The sequence below is a fragment of the Molossus molossus genome, unplaced genomic scaffold, assembly GCF_014108415.1.
Source record: "Molossus molossus isolate mMolMol1 unplaced genomic scaffold, mMolMol1.p scaffold_m16_p_9, whole genome shotgun sequence".
In the NCBI taxonomy this organism is placed as follows: domain Eukaryota; kingdom Metazoa; phylum Chordata; class Mammalia; order Chiroptera; family Molossidae; genus Molossus; species Molossus molossus.
The window spans coordinates 12068735-12092381 of NW_023425403.1; the positions used below are offsets into that span (position 1 = coordinate 12068735).

At 46.5% G+C, this 23647-nt stretch overlaps 1 protein-coding gene across 1 annotated transcript in view; it reads right to left on the bottom strand.

The window, feature by feature from the left end:
* Positions 1 to 286: 286 nt before the first annotated feature.
* Positions 287 to 23647, bottom strand: part of FAT1 (FAT atypical cadherin 1) — a 134834-nt gene continuing 111473 nt past the window's right edge. The window contains exons 12-27 of the mRNA XM_036250376.1: positions 22812 to 22965; positions 21774 to 22007; positions 20897 to 21286; positions 19438 to 19652; positions 19049 to 19186; positions 17679 to 17822; positions 16936 to 17133; positions 15793 to 16594; positions 15532 to 15663; positions 14121 to 14278; positions 13036 to 13498; positions 11558 to 11711; positions 11266 to 11376; positions 9003 to 9634; positions 7269 to 7406; positions 287 to 932 (exon numbers count right to left, since the gene is read on the bottom strand). Coding sequence (XP_036106269.1) covers positions 307 to 932; positions 7269 to 7406; positions 9003 to 9634; positions 11266 to 11376; positions 11558 to 11711; positions 13036 to 13498; positions 14121 to 14278; positions 15532 to 15663; positions 15793 to 16594; positions 16936 to 17133; positions 17679 to 17822; positions 19049 to 19186; positions 19438 to 19652; positions 20897 to 21286; positions 21774 to 22007; positions 22812 to 22965 — 4689 coding nt within the window. The 3' untranslated portion in view covers positions 287 to 306. The remainder of the gene's footprint in view (positions 933 to 7268; positions 7407 to 9002; positions 9635 to 11265; positions 11377 to 11557; positions 11712 to 13035; positions 13499 to 14120; positions 14279 to 15531; positions 15664 to 15792; positions 16595 to 16935; positions 17134 to 17678; positions 17823 to 19048; positions 19187 to 19437; positions 19653 to 20896; positions 21287 to 21773; positions 22008 to 22811; positions 22966 to 23647) is intronic.

Here is a 23647-nt window from a genome sequence, read left to right on the forward strand (position 1 = left end):
GAAAATTTAAAATAACCAAATCTATATAAATACATGAATCATGCTAACACGATGGCAGGACTGATTTGTTCCATATTTCAACACAGACAGACGAAGACCGTTGGGACGTGACACGGCCGCGGGCAGGGCAGCTCTCCCGGGCAGGACAGTGGGCTAGGACAGACGCGGGCGAGGGGCGCGGGGCGCGGGCGCGGGGCCGCTGCGCCCCCTGCCGGCACCGAAGCGCGGAGCACGCTGCAGGGGACGGCGCGCCACCTACAGACCCTCTGGGTTCGCTGGAGTCCAGGCACTTGGGGGGCTGGAGCGTCAGACTTCCGTGTGCTGCTGGGAATCTAGCGGAGGGATCGTCACCTCCTCGAAGTGGCCTTCGTCTCCGCTCTCGTAGTCACTCAGCATGACCTCCGACTCCGCTCCGCAGCAGGCCGACACGTCGGAGCAGGAGGCCGCGGCGTACACGGACAGGGGCAGGTGCTCCCCGGCGGGGGCGGCACAGTTTCTCGGATACCCGGGCGGGTACGGGGCATAGGGTTCTCTACACGGAACGCTCTCCCCGGTGCCTGCTTTCTGAGGTTCAGACATGTCGACGGGATAGAAATTGGGCAGATACTGGTTCAAGTTGAACCGCTGCCGGTTTCTCGAGGAAGAGCCCAAACTACCTGTCGCAGGCATGTCTCTGGGAGGGTGTATGGATTCGAACTGATCACTGAACTCGGGGGGCAGCGGTGGCAGCTCGTCAGGCGCGGGGAAGTCTTCCGGTGGGGGTGGAAAATCACTTTCAATGTCGTAACCTCCGGGGTAATAGTCTGTGTCGATAGAATTTGGATCGGCTGAGTACAGGGGCGTCTGCTCATCGATAACCTCGTAATTGGGGAATTCCTGTATATCTGGCAGAGGAACGGTTGGCATCCAGTCCGATGTATCCCAGTGGTAGCCTGGGTGGAAGAGAAAACAGATTTCAATGTGTTTCCTCCCAAGACTGTGCCACGGAGAAAGTGCTCAGTGCAAAGGCCTCACACACGTGAGCCCACCGTTTGGAAACCCCTGGGCTTTGCTTTGAAGACACCCTCGGCCCCAGCCCACTACTGAGACCCTCGAAGAACTAGGCTCACTGTCTAAAGCGTGGACTTGCAGTTTTATGCAAGTACCTAACATTCAAGGAAACAGTTCTAACAGAGGCAGTGGGCGAGCATCTAACACATGCACTTTCCTACCAGTGAGTCCAGCCCCCGGGCTTCCCTTCTGTGACGCAGAACCCACTGCTCTATGTAAAAAGGAGGGTTTAGCTCCATCTCAGGGTTTCAGCACAGAAGTCTTGTCCTTTCAGAAAGAGGTCTCCATGCAGTAAAATACCAACTGTCACTTGACCTGCACTAACTACTTGTCATTAAAAAATACTTATTAATGCAACTCTTTAAAATGTCAAAGTAATCTTTAACATGCTAGCATTAAAAAAACAAATATCCTGTATAATAATGTAATAACCTCAATATTTTAAAAGTTACACTATTTTTCATTAGCCCTAAGGAAAGCTAGAATCATTCACGAACTAATACAGGCGTGTATCAAAGCATGCTTCCAACCAAGCAGAACGCAATCAAGCACCAAAACAGCACATTTTTGACAGCCCTCATCCATCAATGTGTTACGTCTACAGATTATTTTAGACGGCATAAAAGTATTATTCTTTTCTTTAAACCCTCCCAATGTGGGAATAGATTTGTTCTCCTCTGGGAGCTGAAACCCTCTGGCAGACAGGGAAGGGGGGCAGTGGCCTTTGGGTCAGGGCACAGACAAGGGGTACTTGGTTACTGCGGCATCCACCAAGCGAGCGAGTGAAACAAGCCAGCGCTGGGTCAGCTCTTGACCACTGTTTTAGTGAGTATCAATGAACAACTGGCATGCATAAGTCACCTCTTGATTTGCTGAGGTCAGGAGCAGCCAAAGACTCTTTTGGTGGCAGAGTAGAGAGAAAAGAAAACATGTATAATTAAAACAGAAAGACGGCTAAAAAGGCAATAAAGATTAAGTACATAACACAATGCAAACTGTTTATAAAGGCCCCTCAGCTATGTACCATGCCTTTAAGCCATTAGCTATGAAAAGTCCAAACGGCTGGGAAATTTATGTAGCACAAATATAATGGGACATGAGAATGGAGAAAAAAAGATGACCGACGATGAACTACCAACTTTGCCCAAATACTCAAACATTATTTTACTTTCTTTTCCTTGTTTCTGGCAACCTAAACCTGAAAGTACAGAATTTTGTTAGGCTGCAATAAAAGACTGATTAAAAAAATTAGGAATAATTAAAGTATATAGGCTGTAATAAAAGATCGATTAAAAAATTGAAATTATACCTTCATGTTACCAAAAATACTATGAAATCATTTTTGTCTAATATCAGGTAGCATCAAGTTACTTAGATGATGACCCAAATACACATAAAGCTACATAATACTTAATAGAAACATTATACACTTCAAATGTATATTCAAGTCAGAACCATTCACGAATGAACTTAGGTATCTATAAGTAACTGGAAGAAAATCTAAACCTGCCCCCACTGTGAGTACGATTTTATATTAACATTGTTCACCTTTCCTTGGAGGGACCATTAGCTACATCTGCTCAAGCCGCCCAGATCTGTAACTACACTTGCTCTCTCCACTCTCAGAACCCCGCGTGGGAGAGAAAGCAGCTGTAAATCACAGACCCAGGGCGGGCTGCGTGCTCCAGCCGAAGCTCAGGCTCCTGGGTTTGAAGTGAGGGGAACCTCTGGCGTTACTACCAGGATTACGATAAGGCAGGTCCAGCTCTAACTGCGGCTACCACCGTGATTCTTATTACTGTGAAAGTTGTAATCATGGTAGAGGGGTGGTTACCTTAGTGATTTTCTAAATGCTTTCTATGCCTTCTACTATGTTCTTGAAAACCCATGTAATGAATTTGGGAAAAATCAGATTTGACTGATGGTTCTCTTCTAGGAATTTAAATAAAAAACAAAAAAGAATGTGGTGGTCCTAAAAAGTGAATAAGCCACTATTTCGTTGACATGTATCTACAGAATTCTGTCAAAAGTCTACTAAGAATGCAGTAATGCCTTTTTATAAAGAGGATTCACAACCTTTGTTAACAGACACTCCATAATTCTTAAAATTTAAGCTAGCTTTCCATTTTAAATTCAATTTATATTTCTAAATATGCCAAAAAATATTTTCCAATAAGAAGGTTGCAGTGAAAAAAAAAATTTCAATTCTGCTTCTTTAAACTCCATCAATATTAAAAATATCAGAATCTCAACATGCTAAAATGTAAACTCACTAGGAAAAAACACAGATTACTTTTTTATTTATTTTTTGTTAATCCTCACCCGAGGATATTTTTCCATAGATTTTTAGATAGAGTGCAAGGGAGGAAGGGAGAGAGAGAGAAACATCAATGTGAGAGAGACACACTGATCGGTTGCCTCCCACAAGACCCCGACTGGGGTCCCTGGGGATCAAACCTGCAACCCAGGTCCATGCCCTTATACGCCCTTGACTGGGAATCAAACCCAAGACCTTTTGGTCCATGGGGTGACACTTTAACTACTGAGCCAAATCGTCCAGGGCCAGGTTATTTTCCGATTCACCAAACAAAAGCTCGTTATTTCTCAGGAAAATAAGTGTAAGCCTCATCAGTACTGTGATCAGCACCACTCAGACCTCACACCTGCCCTACACTGTCAAGTGTGGCAAAGAACATCCTTCCTCTCCCTCAATCCTGACAACTGACGTGTCCCAGGAAAGCAGGTCCTCTTAAGCTTATGTACTCCTGGTGGGCCATGCCTCTGGTTCTCAAAGTGACCCTAGACCAGTAACATCAGAGTTAACTGGGCACTTGTTAGAAATGCAAATTCGAGGCCAGCTCAGGCCCACTCAATCTGAAATGCTGGTGCTGGACCCAGCCCTTAGGCGGGCTTTCGACAGGCCCTCCAGGGGGTCTGATTTAAAAACTACAGCCAGTGCAATGCGCGTGATTACTCAAACTTCGGTACACTAAGAAAGGACTGATCTAGCTTAAAATAATTTTAGGGGAGGTGGTTAATGCCCTTTATTATAATTTTGGACAGATACATGAAAACCTACCTTCTGCTATGTTCAACCATTTTCCTTGCTCACGCATGGGGAAAATCCAAAAATGAAGAGTCAGCTATAGGGAAGTATAGACGCTGTGTGTTATCTGATTCCTATTCACATGAACAGGAATATTTTATATTAAAATTGTTTTTAGGTAGTCAGTATTATTTCTAAGCTTCTAACCATACAAAGGCAAGTGGTCAGGATCCTCTGGGTCACCTCTGATGTGGAAATTCACTACAAATGACAAAAGGTAACCAAAAGACAAAACACAACACAAAGATGTATCTGCAATGGATCTGGACTGAGAATATACACACCTGGACAAAACAAAAGCCCCAGCCCCCTCAAAACCACAAATGATGGTTTCTAACACGGCAAGAGGTGGAAGCACATGACTGAAGCGACGGTCACTATGACATGAACACACGCACACGCATCAGGACTGTACCTTCGTTAGTCACCGTGTCAACCACGGCGCTGACAAGGTGTATTACAGTCACTATGGAAGCTTGTAAAAAGGCACAAAGGGAGTAAATTAGGACAATCTGCAATTTGTTAATAATAAGCACATTAAATACAGGATGTCTTTATGTAATTTCCACCTTGTAGTTTTAAAATGTGACACGAATACTTCAACATAACTACACCATATAATTCTGCATGACTCCTGCCAGCTCTCTTCCTGTTAGCTTGCTATCTCAGAGTTTTCTAATCAAGCTATATATTTGTTACTATTCATCAAAGAAATAAAGTAACCATATCATATTATAATTTAGGAAAAACTATTTAGCTGTAAATTTTTTCACGATTATGGATCAAGTCAGGACAAAACAATCCCTATTTTAACATCACACAGGTGAAAGACTTCACATTCAAAGAATATGATATTTGCTAAGACAATTTTCCAGGTCCTTTTAATGAACCCATACACTGTTCCAGGAAAAGAAATTTAACATAATAAGGTAAAATATGCAATATAAATACAAAGGTGGGGGTTGTCTCCATTCTGTGTACTCCCAGCCCAAATTTCTGGTCTTTTTGTAGACAAGTTAACAGCTGGTAAGCTAACACACCAGCAGACAAAGGCAGACTGTCTGCCTGGCTGTGTCCTATGTACATTTCATGTCATCTGGACATGAGATTGTTTTACAGCATTTATGAGTGAGTATGTGTGGTAGGGAGAAGATGCTCTCGGTGTCCACATCCCAACCCTGGGAACCTGTGCCTATGTTACCATCCACGGCAAGAGAGACTTGGCTGATCCAATCATGCTCCAGATGTTGTGATGGGGAGATTTTCCCAAACGATCAGTGTGAGCCCAATATGCTCACGCGGGTGCTCACAGTGCAGAGCTGCCCAGCGGCGCGGGGAGGCACAGTGTCCTTGAGTTTGCAAGGCAGAGGGAGGAGCCATGGGCGGGCAGCTTCCAGACACTGGGGCTGGACGCCGCCCCTGCACTCTCCAGAAAGGAAGCCACAGGTGGCCCCCCCGAGCTCGACTTCTCGACCTCAACCGCAAGGTAAATAAATGTACCCTGTTTTGTGCCACTATGTTTGTGGTCATCTGTTACAACAGCCTTAGGAAACTAGAAAGATAATTTAAGTATAGACTCAATACAGACTTAAATTTATAACTGATAATGATAAAAATTGTGATAAAGATTAAAATACAAACTCCTGGATATAACTTTTTCCTCCCTCACATTGTATCATCTGGCAATTAATTTTTATAGCTATCTTGATCATATTTAGGAGTGTTAAAAAGAAAGATGTTTCAAGGAAAAGAATTAGAAACTACTGAAATGTATTTACAAAGAGCATTTAGGGATCAACATATAAAGTATTACATAAACTGGCAGCTATAACATTTCAGAATTAGAAATAATGAAAAATTAATTCTATCTTGTTGTGGTTGGTTTAATAAGCAAAGCTATGTTCATCTACTGTATCACTAAATAATAAACACAGATATGCTTTTTTTTTTATCCTCACCTGAGGACATTTTTTTGTTTTTTTGTTCAGATAGAGTGGGAGGCAGAGAGAGAGAGAGAGAGAGAAACATCGATGTGAAAGGGACACATCGAGTGGCTGCCACCCGCACGGCCCAACCAGGGCCAGGGACAAACTGCAACCGAGGTACGTGCCCTTAGCGGGAACCAAACCCAGGTCTCTCTGGACCGCAGGCCGATGCTCTAACTGCTGAGCCAAACCAGCCAGGTCAACACAGATATACTTTGATATCATACATAACATGCTTGAAATCAGAAATGAATGAAACATACTATGGTCATCCTTAGTTTGGAACAGTTTAGTTTGCAATATATTATAGGCTATATGTCACTCTGGATTTAGAAACAAATAATTATTAGTGGGTTACTTCTTTCCACCAATAAAATATCTGAAATGTGTAAACACATTACATTTTATGTACAAAAAAAAAAAAAGTACAGTTAACCGTACTAATTTTGGGATTTGAAAATTTCCACTATAAAGTCGCTATTGTGCAACTGAATATTGACCATTTTCTCTACTGGTGTGTGTTATCACAGTGAAGCTGGCCATCCACGCAAGGTACCCGGGGAAATCAGATACACACGCCTGCATCTCAGAACCACTGTGAAACTTCCTTCAGGAGAAAGATAAGCAAACTGCTAGAAGCTCTTACACTGTGCTCAGTCAGTGCGCTCTGATCCAAGTGGGCGCAGGGCCGCAGGGTATCGGGAAGAAACAAACAAATCCTTGTAACACCGAAGGTGCTACTGAAGTTCCCACTGCAGAACATCGCTACTCTCAGAGGGTGGGGGGGGGAGGAGCGAACGAGGGAGGGGGTGCTGCATGCTCAAGAAAGTTGTTATTAGGGGTTTTTTTACAAACCCACCAAACTTCTAACATTTTCTGTTGGGGAAAGAAAGTCAATACCAGGTTGGCTGTATTTCTGTCCCGTTCAAATACCAACCCATGACAAACGTTTCACGTCTTCCCCTGCAGGTGCTCGTGCAAGTGTGTGGTGGGTGCTAACAGTGGGCCCAGTGCCACGTGGAAACGCCGAGCCTTCCCGAGGGCCCTGCGGGCTCCCACGATGGTACCTGAGGCGTGAGGGTCAGCGCTGGGCAACGGGCAAGCGGCCACGGGTCCTGCGCACTCACCATTGTCGTCGCACGACTCCGACTGGAAGGAGCTGAGGGACTGCACCTCCGACAGGCTCTCCCGGGCACTGTAGGGGTGAGAGGGCTTCTCCTCCAGAGGCTTCTTCGAGAGACAAGGATCAAGATCCACGACTTTGGCTGCGGAAAGAAAGGACCCACGGGAGCTCGTGAGGGCACGCCTGCGTTCTGTTCACGCTGCACCCCACGCAGCCAGCCCTGCCAAGACGGTCTGAGATCCATTAGTGAAAGAACGGTAAAAAGAAAGAAACATCTGGGGAAAAAACACGGAAAATCCAAACCAAACAACCTACAGCATTCTTGCAGATTCACAGAATAGAAATTCTCAAAAAACCTGCCATGGATCTCATTAGACAACACGGGGGACGAAAATTTTGTTTTAAAATGGTACATAAAGCTTTTTTTTTTTTAATTTTAATTTTTTTTTTTCTCTTAGCTTTATTTATTTATTTTAATTTTATTTTTGTTACAGATGTTTCTCCTTTTTTACCCCATTGGCACCCTCCTCCCGAGGATATGTTTTTATTGATTTGGGGGGGAATTGGAGAGAAACATCATGTGAGAGAGAAACATGGTCCACTGCCTCCCATAAGCACCCTGACCAGGGGTCGAATCTGCAACCTGGTTATGTGCCCTGCAGGGAATCGAACCTCACACCAGCCAGGGCCACGGAGCTTTCATTTAAAGCATCAGATATATGTTAGGCCACTGATACAGAGGGGTGAGCAGAAGCATGTTTACAGCCGTGTGACATTCTTCCGCATGAATCAGGCTGCTGTAATACCAGACCTGCAGGTGTTTTCCATACAAACTGTAACCTGCTCTGCCCACCTCTGTTCTGCCACTTTTTCTGGCCATGGTTTTTTTTTATAAATCCTGTGACACAAATGCCCTCCTGATCTTTTTAAATCATAAAAGCCCTGCCCGGCTGCTGTGGCTCAGCAGTTAGGGCGTTAGCTCACGGACCAATGAGTCGCGGGTTTGATTCTGGCCAAGGGCACTCACCGCGGTTGCGGGAGGCAACCAACTGATGTGTCCCTCTCATGTTGATGTTTCTCTCTCTCTCCCTCCCACTCTAGCTGAAGATAAACAGAAAAATACCCTCGAGTGAGGATAAAAAAAAAAAAAATCATAAAAGCCCCCCAAAATTATAGCTGAGAACCTGTATCAATTACGGAAATAAAATGATCTTTCCAGATTAACTGGAACATGACCCGATTCAATTCCATAATGAAAACACTATCATAGCCCTGGCCAGTTTGGCTCAGCGGTTAGAGCGTCGGCCTGCGGTCCGGAGAGACCCGGGTTCGGTTCCCGCTAAGGGCACGTACTTCGGTTGCAAGTTTGTCCCCGGCCCTGGTTGGTCGTGCGGGTGGCAGCCACTCGATGTGTCTCTTCACGTCGATGTTTCTCTCTCTCTCTCCCTTTCTCTCTCTCCCTCCCACTCTATCTGTACAAAAAAATGGAAAAATATCCTCAGGTAAGGATAAAAAGAAAAAAACAAAACAACAAAAAAAACCACTATCATAGCCACAATGCTCAGCCAGGGCTCAAGGCATTGGGAAAAGCTTTTTAAATCTTCACCAGGTCTACGGAGCATATTTATCACTAACAAAGACTCCACATTTGGACTCCGAAGACCAGCAGCTCCGGCAGAACCCGCAACCTCGCTGCTCATCTGAGCCAGGTTCCCCGAGCGGGAACCGGGGTTCTCACCGTCGTAGTCGAAGTCCCAGCTGGGCTTCTGGATGGAGTCGCTGTCAGACGGAGAGTTGGACGGGGGCGGGGGCGGCAAGTTCGGGGCGACGCTGCAGACGGCCACTGCCTTCCGGTGTCCGTGCACAGACTCTGGGTTAAAGGTGCTGAACTCGGGGTGCTCTGGGATCGCAGATCCTTCGAAGGAATTCCGGTCCAGATTGTTCCGGGAGTCGCTTGGGATGCTTGGAGTGTAGGAGATAGGGCGGACAGGCACCTGGGGTGGTATGTCTGAGTAAATGTTTTTATTTAGTTTTGAGTCAAAATACGGTCTCTGCATGAAGGCGGTGGTGGGCGCCAGGTGCTTGTCTTCCGGCGTGGCCTGCGGCTGCCTCCTCCGGCCGACCATCTTGCGGCAGAGCACGAACACCAGCACCAGCAGGAAAGTCCCGACGACAAAGACCACGATGCCGACCCCCTCGGCCAGCCCGATGTTCCAGGGGCTGGACACGTACAGGTTGGGGGCCGCGTCCTCGCAGTGCTTCCCTCGGAACTGGCGGCTGCAGTTGCAGTGGTAGGAGCCGTGCGTGTTCTCGCACTGGGCCCCGTTCCGGCACGGGCTCCCCGCACACTCGTCGATGTCGCTCTGACACCTGCCGAGAGACCAAGCATGAGGAGGGACCTCTGTCAGCCCTGTACTTCCTCCTTGTTTCTTTCAATGTTTTTATTGATTTTTTTTTTTTTAGCAAGAGGGGAAGGGAGAAAGACATAGAAACACCAATGTTGTGAGAGAGAAACATCGACTGGCTGCCTCCTGCACGCCCCCTCCGGGGACTGGGCCCGCACCCCGGGCATGTGCCCTGACGGCGCATCAAACCAGGACCTCTCAGTCCCTGGGACGATGCTGGGCCTGTAATTCTTACAGACAAAAGACCAGTCTAATCCCTTCTTAGCGTATTTCAAAACAAAAGCAAATAGATAACCAAAAACACCCTATTCACAATGATAACTATAAGAAATCTGTGGAGTAATTAATCATTTGTTTTCATACTTGATGCATTTGGGAGATAAACATGAGGTCAAACCAATTATAACTGCCATTTTTCTAGGATTCAACAATAGGCTCACTGGCAGGCTGAACGCCAGCTGTTTCTAAGGCTGGTCCAGAAACGGATAATGTGCTTTCTGCTGAATGGTATGCTGTAAACTGCTCTAAGAGGCTAAACTTCTAAGGAAATCTTCCACAGGGAATTGTGACAGCTCCACGAAGTCTGTGAGACCCTAGAAGACGCTGTCTTCCATGTTAAATTGTTTCTCTCTGGAAATCCTCCCGCAGCTCCTCACCTTACAGAATGTTCACCGGCAAGTCCCCTCCCTCTGCCTTTCCACATGGGCGTCTACCAGACACTTCTCAAACCCCTGCCCCTCAACGTGTTTCCACGTACTGCCCCCGTACTGACCTGATATTAACATTTTGATCACTGAGACATGTTTGTCCATTATATTAAGTACTAATGGGTTAGAATTAGGAAAGTCAACTGATGAACCAAGACCATGAGACTGGTGGCAAAATTCAAGACTACAACCAGGCTGGAGCAAAGCCACGTGGGAATACCCACACGCCGGTCCCACAGGGCCTCCTAACAAGGCTGAGCGTCAGGGATCATCGAAATGCCCAGCACTAGGCATTTACGAAGAACATCCATGGAGCTATTTTTCAAAACTGAACTGGTAAAAAATCTAAGGTGAATGGCATCTGGAACAAAATCTACTCTTTCGAGGTCTACCACCGGCACCTTAGTGCCTCATTTTTCTGCCCTGCAAAATAATGATCACTTCTTAGGATATGGTAAGGGTTACAGAAGATAATGAGAACTGGAAAAGGATTGTAGATGCTATAGAAGTGTTAGTTACAGCACATCATGAACAAAATGTTATCGTCAATGTCAAAGACAGCAGACCATAGGTGTGCGCTTTAAAAAAACATCATCATCTCACTCATTCACAAACATTTGTTTCCTGCAAAACCCACAGAGTCTTTGTTCACACAAAGTATCTTGAAAGTACAGAAGTAGGTTTTTTTCAAGCATTATAATATTTATCCATCTGCTCTTTTTTTATTTTTTTTTATTTTAAAGAGCAAAAAGAAAATTTGTATGAGGAGCTAATATGAGGATTATCAAATCCTGAAGCCACGTTGTCCAAATTACTGACGTTCCGTTGCATCTGTTTATCCCCGTGGCATTACAGAGGTGGACATAAAGTCATGAAAGAAGCCAGCTACCTTTCTCCCCTGAAACCGGAATCACACTGACACACGGCACCGTCCAGGCTGTCAAAGCACGTCCCACCGTTTTTGCAGGGTTCGTCCTTGCAGTACGGACTCAGCTGGCACCTGGGAATAAGGAAGAGGCATCAACCTAATACTGCTACTGCAGTACACACAGCAACACAGAAAACATTCACGATGAATCACAGAAAACATTCACGATGAATATAGATGTTCTACATACAAGATTACCTTTAAAAACGTCAAATACCATAATTCATTATAAAAGAAAGAAAACGATACATACCTCTGGCCAGTGTACAGCCCTCTACACTGGCAAACGAAGTCTCCACTGTCCACGAGGCAGGTGCCTCCGTAAAGGCAGGGATTGGAGGAACACGGGTTGACGCTCACCTCACAGTATGTCCCTACGTATAAGGCATTGCATTTGCAGTAATAACCTAAATTAGCAAAAGGGAACAAAAAGTCCTATCACTCAATAACTCAAAGTATAAGTCTTAGGCAATTGGTTTTTACTTTCACGTTCAGGTGAAGATTTCATTCTCTAAGACCTGAAAGCTAGGAAGATTCCCACTCCGTCCAGATAAAAAAGCTGTCTGTACCCACAAGCCACTGCTGGTATAACCAGAACGCAAAGCACTGGAGAGAGACCTCGGTAGCTTTAACTCATCACCATCTGCGTGAGCTCACTGCGCCCAGCACGCAGAACAGGGAGAGGCCGTCCTTCACCGGAGCGACCCATGGGCTGCCAACACCTAGGGCTTAACCTCTCAATTGATTTGCGGCTCACAAACTTTTAAGGATTAAATGAAATCGTAATAAACGGAAAAGCTTTGAAAACCATAAATTATCCTGTTAAGAAAGGTGATCTGCGAATCTATATAAAGGAGCCAAAGAAAAGTCAGACTCTTCATTTTGAAAAGACGGTGCCGGTCGGGTACCGCGGAGACCACCGGTCTTCAGGGAGGACAGGGACTGCACCGCACCCACGTCCACTCGTGGGATGTTCTCTGGCCACAGCTTTAGAAGCCACGTGTGGTCTCCATGCCCTCCTCCCCCTGCCTCTCTCGGTCCCAGCCCTGATGACACGAGGACAGCCTCCTTGGACATGTGACTGGAGCACAATACACACTTGTGTTCAGAGTACCTCTGTGGGGATAACCTGTGGGGATACTCTTTGCCTCTGGAATGCACAGACTCGTTCTAAAGACAACAACAGAAAACCAGGTCTTGGAAATCCCACTTAATTGAAGGGTAATTTTGATTTTTGCTCTATTCATTACACAAAGCTCTATTTATCGGGCACCACGACTGTCATTTTCATAACGGTGCTCTACGACTCCTCAGCGGACAAACGGTCCAGGATGCAGAAGCCAGAGTCCTCCCCAGTGCTGGGGACGCAAGGCAGGTGTGCCAGCGCTTCGGGAGGGGCCTGAAGCCTCCTGGGAAACCAATACTCCCTTCTACACTTAGCAAAACCAGGAGTCCTCTGCGCTGGGCCGCTGGGCAAAGGGGCACAAAGAAGAACCAAGGGGCACCAGTTCTAAACCCTGCAGGGCCGGTATCTGTTTGGCAGAAAGGCTCAGCATCAGCTGTGGTTGGCCCGTGGTACTTGGTGCTCTTCCAGGCCTACAGGAGCACAGGACTCAACACTGCTGGGACCCCCGACGACAGGGCTGAATGAAGGGGAAAACACACACTCGGGGGTGCCCTCCCAAGTGCACAGGTGTCACCTGCAGAAACTGCTGACGCCATGAAGCCTACCTCCGGCAGGTGACAGGCTGCACATGCCTCCGTTCTGGCAGGGATTACTGGAGCAGTCCTCCGTGGCCATTAGCAAGCACCCGGGAGACACGTCCACGGACTCCTCAATGTGCGCATAGCTTCTGGGTTTGTTATTTAAAGGGAGCTCCTGCCCGTTCAGATAAATGGAGTCCATACAACCCCTGAAGCCATTACCAACTTGGGGGCTTCTTCCATGCCTTGCGCCTTGCTGACGGATGTGGCCACCGAAAAACACATGGTTGTCCAGGTTTAGGGTTTTCAGAGTCCCCGGAGCTGTGCCCGACGCCGTGTGGACTTGGTCGAGAACCAGCCTCGCGTAGTTGCCATTCACTTCGAGAGACACGGCATGCCACAGCCCGTCGTTGACCTGGATGCTCTGAACAGACACAATGCCAGGCCCGCTGCCACAGTCGAACTTGTACTGCAGTCTTCCGTTATGGATCTACGACAGAAACAGTGACGGTTCCCATCACTCTGACAGAACCTGACTGCAGACCCCGATCAAAAACCCGAAGGAGATACATCAGGTCGCCGAAGGCAGGAAGTTCGCAGAGCCGTGCATATAAGTACTACAGACCACAGGCCATCTGCTCACTGGTCAGATATGACGGACCTCGGGGTAGAAAGTTCAAGTGCGAACTGCACGTCCGGAAAGCATCACGGAAGCGACTAATAAGGAACCATTAACTGAACCAAAAATACCATCCAGTAATGTCCAAAGTCAAAAGAGAATCAGGCTTAAAAAAGTTAAAAGGCAGGCAAGATAATTATCACTTCAAGCTTCCGTTGGCTCTCTGCAAAATTTGTGAGCTACAATCTCACTTAGAGTCTAAACGTTAACGGTCACTTGTCCCTAAAAATGTTTGTGGCAAACAGAGCAAATCGGAGTTCCCGCACAGCGAAAAGACTCCATCTCACAGCTGAGCACCTGCACAGGCATCAGTGAACTATTTACATGAGGAATGCAACCATTTTACTTAATTTTTTTCAAAAATGGCCAACCTGCACATGAAGTGAAATTAACATTTTTAGAGTGTTCCATGACCCGAGGCACAGAAACAAACCTCCAAGATGCTGTAGTCGGTCCCTCGCGCGTACATCACAACTGCATGAGCAGAATACGTTCTGAGCCTCATGGTCAGCTTCATCTCCAACTTGTTTTCATTTTCCTTTAGACGGTATTTCACAAAGCTGTTCCCAGTAAATGTTACAGATGAACTCCCTGTGAATCACAGAGAGGAAAAAATGAATCAGAACCACGTTGAAGCATTTTTTTTCTTTTTAATCCTCACCCAAGGACATTTTTGCATTTACCTTCAGATAAAGCGGGAGGGAGAGAGGGGGGAAGAAAGGGGGGAGAGAAACACACACAGCCCCAACCGGGCTAACTGAAAATGTTCAATGTAACATGATTACAAGGCGCTGTAGGAAAGTATTTATGTATCCTCAGGGTAGTTTGGGAAACCTTCTGAAAGGAGATATAAAACAGTCTGGATTCTCCAAAATGATGAAAATATTATCAATCTCCAGAGGTGGAAACTGTTATGTAAAATTATGCAGAGCTGACCTAACAGAAATCACATTTCAAAGTACAGGAGATACTAAAACAGCTCAGAAGACCACACCACACACAGCAGAGCAGACAGTGCTGCACCATAGCACACCCAGAGCTGCGCGTGTGAGAGGAAGAGACAGGCGAAATACCCAGACAACCGTGCACAGAGCGTGAACAGGCCGGAAGGAAAACCAACAGGCAATGAACAAAGGAAAAGACAACTTTCACAAGTAGCCAGAGAAATGCAAAAGGAAATAACTAGATAATCATTTCATGCCCACTGCTTGGGAGTTTCTACTTTTCAACCGAAAACCTTCAATATTGGCAAGAGAATGGAGACTGAATCCGCCGCACAGGACCAGGAGAAACAGGAACTGGTCTAAATGCTTGGGAAACTAACATAACATATATTTAAAAATTAAAGATGCAGTTAGTCTTTGATGTACACACATAAGGGCTCTTTCCTTTCAGCAGAAGGAAACGTTTCGAGCACCGGAGTCTCGGTACACCAGGAAAACGCTGATAGAACAGCGGCACAGCCCTGCTAGGGAACCCCGCACGGTTAGCGTCAGGCTACACGCATCACCTCGCAAGATGCCCAGACCAGGCTGTCAAGCAGGAAAAGGCAAGCGGTAGAGGACTGTGTGAGATACAACTTTTTAGTTTCCGTTTTAGAAAGAGAGGATGTGAGAGAGGAAGGACAATAAATCGGTACATATGGGACTACATTGTTACGTGAACACAAGTAAAGAAGGAAACACATCAAACTACTAACGCAGGTGACTTATAACAGGAAGGAAAACTTACTAGTGATGTTTTATTCATCTCTATGTTTGACAGGTTATAACAAACATAATTTTACAAAACACACTGAAAGTGACTTTTTAAAGTTAAAGTACGCCTCATGCCTGGACTCTCACCTGGGCACTGACCAAACTTGCCACCTGGACAGACACAGGTGTACTTCTCCTCCCTGGGATCAGCGATGCATTCTGATCCCTCGGGGCACGGACTGTCCTCGCAGCCTCGACTGACAGGTGGGCATTTCCCATCTTCAAAAAACAGAGGGGAGGAGAGCGAGCTGTTAATAGGGATTTCAAGAACACGATCTTGAATGTGCAGCCGTCAAAGACTGCATGACGTCACGTGTACTCCTATTTTCACAGACTCACGCGTGTTACCTCTGCAGAGACACACAGCTGTCCTTCGGTGGCGGGGAGTCACGAAGCTCAGCCTGGCCGTGCTGTGTGTTGACATCACACTTTCATCCAAAGACACCTTTTCGTCACAGAATTTCCGCGGGCACTCCAGCCCTGCACAGAGCTTCTGGAAGACATCCAGTATCCTGACACCGATGATTTCCTCGATGTCTGTCACGGAAGCATTGATCCTGTGCAGAAGCTGTCTTGAAGACACAGGGGCACCACCTGATTTCTCTATAAAGAGTAAGACCTCCAGGTGGGGGAGGGGATCGGAGGGCTGCAAGCTCACGATCTGGATGTCACTCCTCCGCACCCCCAAGACGTTCCGCAAGGCGCGCTGGAAGTTGCGCCAGAAGTCGCCGACAAACTCTTCCGGCGTGAGGTTGGCGAAGCGGATGGCGAGGGTGTGGTTCAACATCTCCTGCGTCACCTGTCGGACGTGCACGGTGATGTCGGCCACGGTTGTGAATCTCCCATCTGTGACGCTGACGTTGAGCAGGTACTGCCCCAGATCCAGCTTCTTGTGTGCAATGAGCTTGCCTCCCGTGCTGGAAACGGAGAAGAGGTTGTCCATCTGGGGATCGAGGCTGTAGGTCAGAGTGTCGTACACGTCTTGGTCTGTGGCGTGGATCTTCCCAATGACACCGCCTGAGTATTCCTCCCCGAAAGCCGTAATGAAAATCTCCAGGGGTAAAATTGCAGGAGGGTAGATACTCTCTTCGATGACCATGACGTCAATGTAGGTCAAGGACGACAACTGAGGCTTCCCGTTATCGGCCACCTAGGAGGAGAGAAACAAACCACCACTGTCTATGTCACTGTTGACCACGTCTTAGAAAAGATGCATTCACACTGTGCAAGTTCTTAAATATGACCACCAGGTCCTTATTTCCCCACAATAGAAACATACCCACAACTATGGCAAAGTAACCGCATGACTCAAAAGCAGCCCCCAAAGTGCAGTGCAATAAAAAAGAAGGCATGGCAAAACACAAAAAAGATCACAATTCTACCCGTTTTTGTTTTCTCACGAAATGTAAGCTGCTCACGTCCAAGAAAACAACCACCAAAGCAGCTCTCCTCTAGAACCCACCATCAAACCAGAGAGAGAGACGTCAGTACCTTAACGCGCAGGAAGTAGCGGTCCTTCACCTTCCGCTCCAGGGCAGCTGCCGTCTGGAGGACCCCTTGCTGGTTCACTTCAAAGGCGTTGTCATCATTCCCACTCTCGATAGTGAAGAAGAAAGGGGGACCGTTATGAGACGAGTCCTGGTCTGTGACCACCAGCTGCAGCACACTGAAACCCACAGGCTTATTTTCCTGCACAGGATAAAAAGCAAAATCAAACACATGTAACTTTCAACAAAACCAGATCTTTATGGGAAGAGGCACACGCGAGTTTTCTATCATCTGAAATACATGGAAAGCAAAGCCTGACCGTGGGTCATTTGAAAGGAAGGTCGAGGAGAGGGGGAGAAGGGGAGGGGTGAAGAGGGACGAGGGGCTGGAGGGCAGAGGGTGCTGTGGCATGGGAGAGGGGTGAAGAAGAGAAGTGGAAGAGGAGGAAAACGGGAGGTGGGGTGTTTGCAGCAGGAGTGGAGGGAGAAGGAAGGTCAAGAAGGGGAAGGAGGGACATCAGGGACAGAAGATTAAGAATCAGGCTAAAACCGAAGCACAAAAAAGAGGTAAGAGCTTGGCTGCATCTTCACCTTTTAACATCGATAACGACCCTTCTAATTTTACTCATTTCATTTTTCTAAACATAGTCTTTGGAAAAGGAAGACACTTCAGACAAATAACCGAGGCCAATGAAAGAGCTCGTTTCAAAAGGACCGGGTGCGGTGAACCTCCGGGCGCCAGATTACCTGGATGATGACACTGTAGTTTCCCTTGGAGAAGACGGGAGCATTGTCGTTGACGTCAGACACATCGATGTTCACTGTGGTGGTGTTGACTCTGGGTGGACTGCCGTTGTCAGCCGCCTGAACGGTGAGCGTGTAACCTGAAATCTTTTCGGGGATAAGACAGACAGATGGCATGTCTCCCTCCACAAGGCCCAAGAACTGGTTTAATCAGAAATGGACACCTGAGCCCTGGCCGGTTTGGCTCAGCGGTTAGAGCGTCGGCCTGCGGTCCTGGGAGACCCGGGTTCAGTTCCCGCTAAGGGCATGTACCTCGGTTGCAGTTTGTCCCCGGCCCTGGTTGGTTGTGCGGGTGGCAGCCACTCGATGTGTCCCTTTCACGTCGATGTTTCTCTCTCTCTCTCTCTCTCCCCCTCCCACTCTACCTGAACAAAAAATGGAAAAATGTCCTCGGGTGAGGATTAAAAAAAAAAAAAAGAAATGGACACCTGAGAACCTGGAAGGACAGATCTGAATACCTGTCCTCATTTGCATGTGGGCCCCTCACTAACCTACAGCAAGCACATTGCCAATAATGTAGCCCCAAATGGACTTTATCTGCTCAACAGAGGACACCAACAGCGACTAGATCCTCTGATGCCTCTCAGGTGTGTACTCATCCTGTTAAAGTGCTCAAACTTGAAAAACGTATGGATCTATTTACACAAATTAAGACAGAGAAGTAATTTAAATGATGAGAAAAGAATTTAAGGCTGCAAGCGACAAGGCAGGCACCCCTCCCGAATGCTCCTCAGCCAGCAGACAGACGTTAAGTCGGTTCCCACCTTTGAAGTGCTTATTAATTTTCAACACCTCAGAACCCTCCACATCACCCTCTCCCATCAATTCCACACCTGGACTGCACTCGACTCTCTACACCTCCCGAGATGACCCCTTCATGACTCCCTATGTGAAGTAAAGAGGGTCAGGGACGGCGGTTTCTTCTCCAGGGCAGATCCTGCTGGGCGCTCCCTCCGGAATGAGCGGCGGAAGGAGCTGGACGCTGCTAAGTCCCAGGGTATGTTCTGCCGCTCTTCTCATACCCGTGGTTTCCAAACGTCTGCCAGTATTTAAAACCCAGCTTCTGGCTCCATGATGCGCCTCAACCCACTGGAGCCAGCAGTAATTTCTTCCCGACTACAGACTTTTATCATCTACACGTTATGGGAGCGTGAAGCACATCTCTTATATTTTACTGCCTTTCCATGCTGACTGCTTTTCAAGTATTTAGATCTGCTGGTCAGTTCCCACCATGCCGGTGGGTGGGACTACAAGGTGCTTCTATTGACTGATCTGGTCACTTGTGAACAGTGTCAGGCAAACTTTCCACTTACGGTTTCCCGGTCTAGGAGCCTGGTCACCTTCACCTCTCCCCTGGCGGGGTCAATTGTGAATGGATTTCCCTGATTGCCATCTATAATTGAATAGTGGATGTGGCTGTTTAAAGGTCCATCAGCATCGTCAGCCAGAACCTAGAAAATACGGCACCTGTTCAGGAGCTGGCGAAGGCAGGGACAGACATCTTTAAGCACATTTCTGGCATCGACAGCTGGTTGTTATAGGCAATTACTTACGATAGAGTCAGTAAGTGGCCAAACAAAAGACATTTCCATATCTTCAAGATTTTTTCAAATGAAGCCACCACAAAAAGCTGGGTCAGTCTTACTAAAACAAACACCTCTCGTGGGGATCCAGGAGAAAACCGCAGGGAAAAAATACACACCGTAACGACGGGCTGCTCGAGGACGGCGTCTTCGCTGATCACGGCTGTGTAGGTCTCCTGGCTGAACAGCGGGGTGTTGTCGTTGACATCGGTCACATTCACGTTCACAGTCGCCACGTCACTCAGCGAAGGCGTGCCGCCATCGGTGGCTTCCACCGTCAGGTAGTACTCGTGAGAGCTCTCGTAATCCAGGCTCTCGATGATAAATATGGCCCCTGCGCGGAGAAACAGAGTTACTCCCAGCACTGGGAAATGCCACCGCGTTCTCGTGACCGAAACACACGCCTGGAAATAAAGTAAATGTTCGCTTCTGAAGTTTACTTACTGTGTATGTGTGTTTTCTAATTTCTTGACAACGAAAAAGTATGAACTTGCCCATCCTCAATCCTTATTTATTACTATTTTCCTGAGAGTCTTTGTGACATTTAAATTGCTTTCCCAATCAGTACCATCAACATCCTTGCTACAAAAATGACTACATTTCTTATCTCTCCTTAATCAGAGACTTCACTCTAATAAAATAAAAGCATAAAAATCCTCCTCTTTGGCTTTCAGTTTCCTCTTCCTTCTTATGCTTTTTCTTTTATAGAAGTATGCATCCTTATTTTAAAATCTCTAGATTTTATGTCTCATTATTAAAAAATATCCCTTTATGATTTAACAACCATTTAACATCTGTCCTTTTCACCTCCTTATTGTCCTTGCTTCTTAAAGGGCCCGGAAAGCAGGTTTTATGACATGTTAAAAATAAATTTAAAAATAGCATCCCCAACACTCTTCATCTAAAGTAGTTACGACAGAATTAAATACCGTTTGAATGGAGCAACTATGTGCAATGTTCTAAGACTTACAGCTATTTGGACCACAGGTTAACAAGACTAGGAAAGTATTTATGCAGCAAGAATCTCAGCTCCTATGACTTCTGACCTTGGTGGCAGTCATCCAGGCAGTGGGATTCGCAGTATTACAACTGTTACATATCACTAGCATAATAAAAAAGTCAGAGGACAATTATCAGCTGTCCCCATAGAAACTAACATCAAAGGGATGGAAACTACTGTTTCACTTGGGAAGCTTCTTCCCAGGAGTTCTACTTGGGGGGGGGGGCACTGCAGAAGGTCTTCTATTATCGCCCAGTCTTTATCTTCACTAATGTATTGCATCTTAATGTCTTTACTAAATCACTAGCATGCGGTGCTTTAGTTTTCTATTTAAAGTTAATTTGAGTATAGTTATAATGAATACACTGAGAACACATTTTATTATGTAGAACCACAGTTTAAAGTCTTTAAAACCACTTTCAATCCCACTTAAAATTAGACAAAGAAAACGTGAGTTTTATCTTTCTAGAGTTATCTCCTAACAGTTTATGACCAGTCACTCTGTATCAGGTCAAAGTGCTGAGCAATCCACCCTTTTTGGCGAAATCAACGGCATCTGCTGTTCGGTGGTCAATTACCTGTTTTAGAATCTATGCTGAATTTCCCATGCTCGTTTCCACTGATGATGGAGTAGGTGATGTCCGCATTGGCTTCGATGTCCCGACTGGCTGCATACACCTGGAGGACTTCGGTCCCAGTAACGACGTCCTCGGACACCGAGGCCCCATATTCACGGTATTCGAACACGGGTGGGTTGTCGTTTATGTCCAAAACGGACACAACCACAGTGCCGGTGGCTGTCAACTGCCTCGGCAAGCCCTGGTCTACAGCTTTCACAGTGAGGGGGTAGACGGCCTGCAGCTCTCTGTCCAGAGGCTTCTCCAACCGAATGATCCCCGATAATTCATTAATGGAGAACTGCCCATCAGCGGAGTGGATCAGAGAGTAGGCTATCTTCCGATTCAACCCTGTGGAGAGACGGCCTCGCGTCAGAATGTTTTATGTCAAAGAATTTAAAGAAATTGTGTTTTTGAAAAGCCATGTAGCATACATACAGAAAAGAAAAAATGCCAGCACACATTACTTTTCAAATCCTTATGACTATGATCTTAAAAAAGTAAACTTTCAGATACCGAGGTATGTGGTGTGACAGCAACCTTTCTGGGGTGTGGGGCGATGCTCCCACAAATGGAGCCACCTTGCCAGGGATCCCAGCAGCTCTTTTAAAATCTGTTTTTTATTCACCTTCAGTCACTACCCAGAATTTTCACGACACCACAGATACCTGACCACAGCAAGTTCAGGGGGCATGATTCTGGACTGCAAATACTCATTAAAAGCAATTTCATTCCATCTGTAATGCTCCGGAATGGAAATAGCCCAACGATGACGAGACCGTCGAGGCAGAAGAACTGAACAGAGCAGCCCGAAGACAAAGCGCCGCGCCGGCGGTACCTGCGTCCGCATCTGTGGCCTGCACTCTGGTCAGCGGCGTCCCGGGCTCTGTGTTTTCGAACACGGTGATGGTGTAAGGGTCGGCGGAGAACTCGGGCGCATTGTCATTCACATCTTCCAAGGTGAGCACGATGTCAGCTTGACAGAACCGTCCCCCGCCGTCTGTGGCCTTGACTAGGAGGCTGTACACTGCCTGCTCCTCGCGATCGAGGGGGGCTAACGTTTTCAGCTCACCTGGAACGAACATAAATGGTCGCACTTGAAATGTAGCATGTGAACTGCAATACCAAACCTCACATGCTCCCCTTTTCTTTTCAATGACAAAACCTGAGCAACAGCCTTCCTCTGGAGGAGTTTACCAACGACAGAGCCGGCAGCTGCGGGTACAGGGAGCCCCGGTGCACAGGCCCTGCCAGGTGCGAGCTCTTCCAGGCCCACAGATCTGGGCGCCAGGGCCCCTGCATGTACAGAGTGTCACGAAAGCAAAATCGCTACCTCATTTGCCAAATCTAAAGTTTTTAAAATAACTCATAATATTAAATTCATATGTTCATAATTAGTTTTTGGTAGGAGACAGCTTAATAAAAAACTATTACTTGACTCCAATTTTAACAAAATACAAATAAGAGGAAAACGATCTTAGCAATTTAAAGATGAGTGACATACCATGAATTACTTTAATGACTATGTGACATTATAAATTTACGGTCACAAATTTATGAAAACAAGCTACGTATAAAACAATTAAAGTGAAAGTTTGAAATATACTTTAGCTTCTGAGTCTGTTATGTTTTTTTGTGTTTTTTTTTGTTTTTTTTAGTGACATAAACAACTTAATCTTTGGTGGCTGACTTTATCTTACCCCAAATTTTACACATTAAATTGCTGTTTAGATTTCTAAAAGATGATAATTTATAGCATCCGAATACATTTTACAAGAACAAAATGAAATGTTAAATTTTGTTGAGTGACCTGAAGCCACCCATGTGCACGATTTTGTTGGAACACAGTTACTTTTGCCCCACACTCTATCATTACCTGTGTCTGGATTCAATTTGAATTTTTCTGCTCCTGGACCAAAGAGCGTGTAAGTGATTTCGGCGTTGGAACGGATGTCTGCGTCCGTAGCCGAGACCTGCATGATCAGCTTCCCAGGAAAGGTGTCCTCTGGGATCGTGTCTGAGTACAAAGTCTACGAGGTTGAAACAACACTGTTAACACAGCACCGCACAGCAACACACTGCCAAGGGGGTGCACGCAACCGATCACTTAACTTTGGCCACAGAAGCCATGGAGACGACCAGCACTAAAATCCAAGGAGCTTTCAAAACCGTTTTTCTTATAAAACGAGGAGCAGCCATGGAACAGTCAGTGCTCGGCTCCGCGCTGACAGTCTGACCTGACGTCTCACCCACGGGGTTCTGAACACACTGCTTTGTGTCTCTCCCGTGGCTGCATGTTTCGTTTACACTCTTAGGGGAAGATGTCAGCAGTGCTCCACATTCACCTAACGGCTGGGGAGACCAGGTGCCTGTCGTACCTTAGCTAGAGTTCCACTACGGAAATGTACTGTTTGCAGTCGCTCTGAACACAGATCCGAGTACACGCTGCCGAGAAAGACACGACCTTCCTGTCGGGAGCAAGCCAGACGCCCCAGGGCCACGCTGGGGGTGCCGCTCCGGCCAGGCTCTTCCATTACGTGCTCTGACCTCTCTCCCCTCCAACCTGACTCTTACATGACGGGCTGTTTCCCGTTCCAACTATTTAGAAATCCATGCCCAAAACCAAAACCTAAGACAGATAAGATTTTGTTAAATTTATTTCCTTAACTTGAACTCAATTAGGTGAACTCCATTTTATGACTCATGAAACAG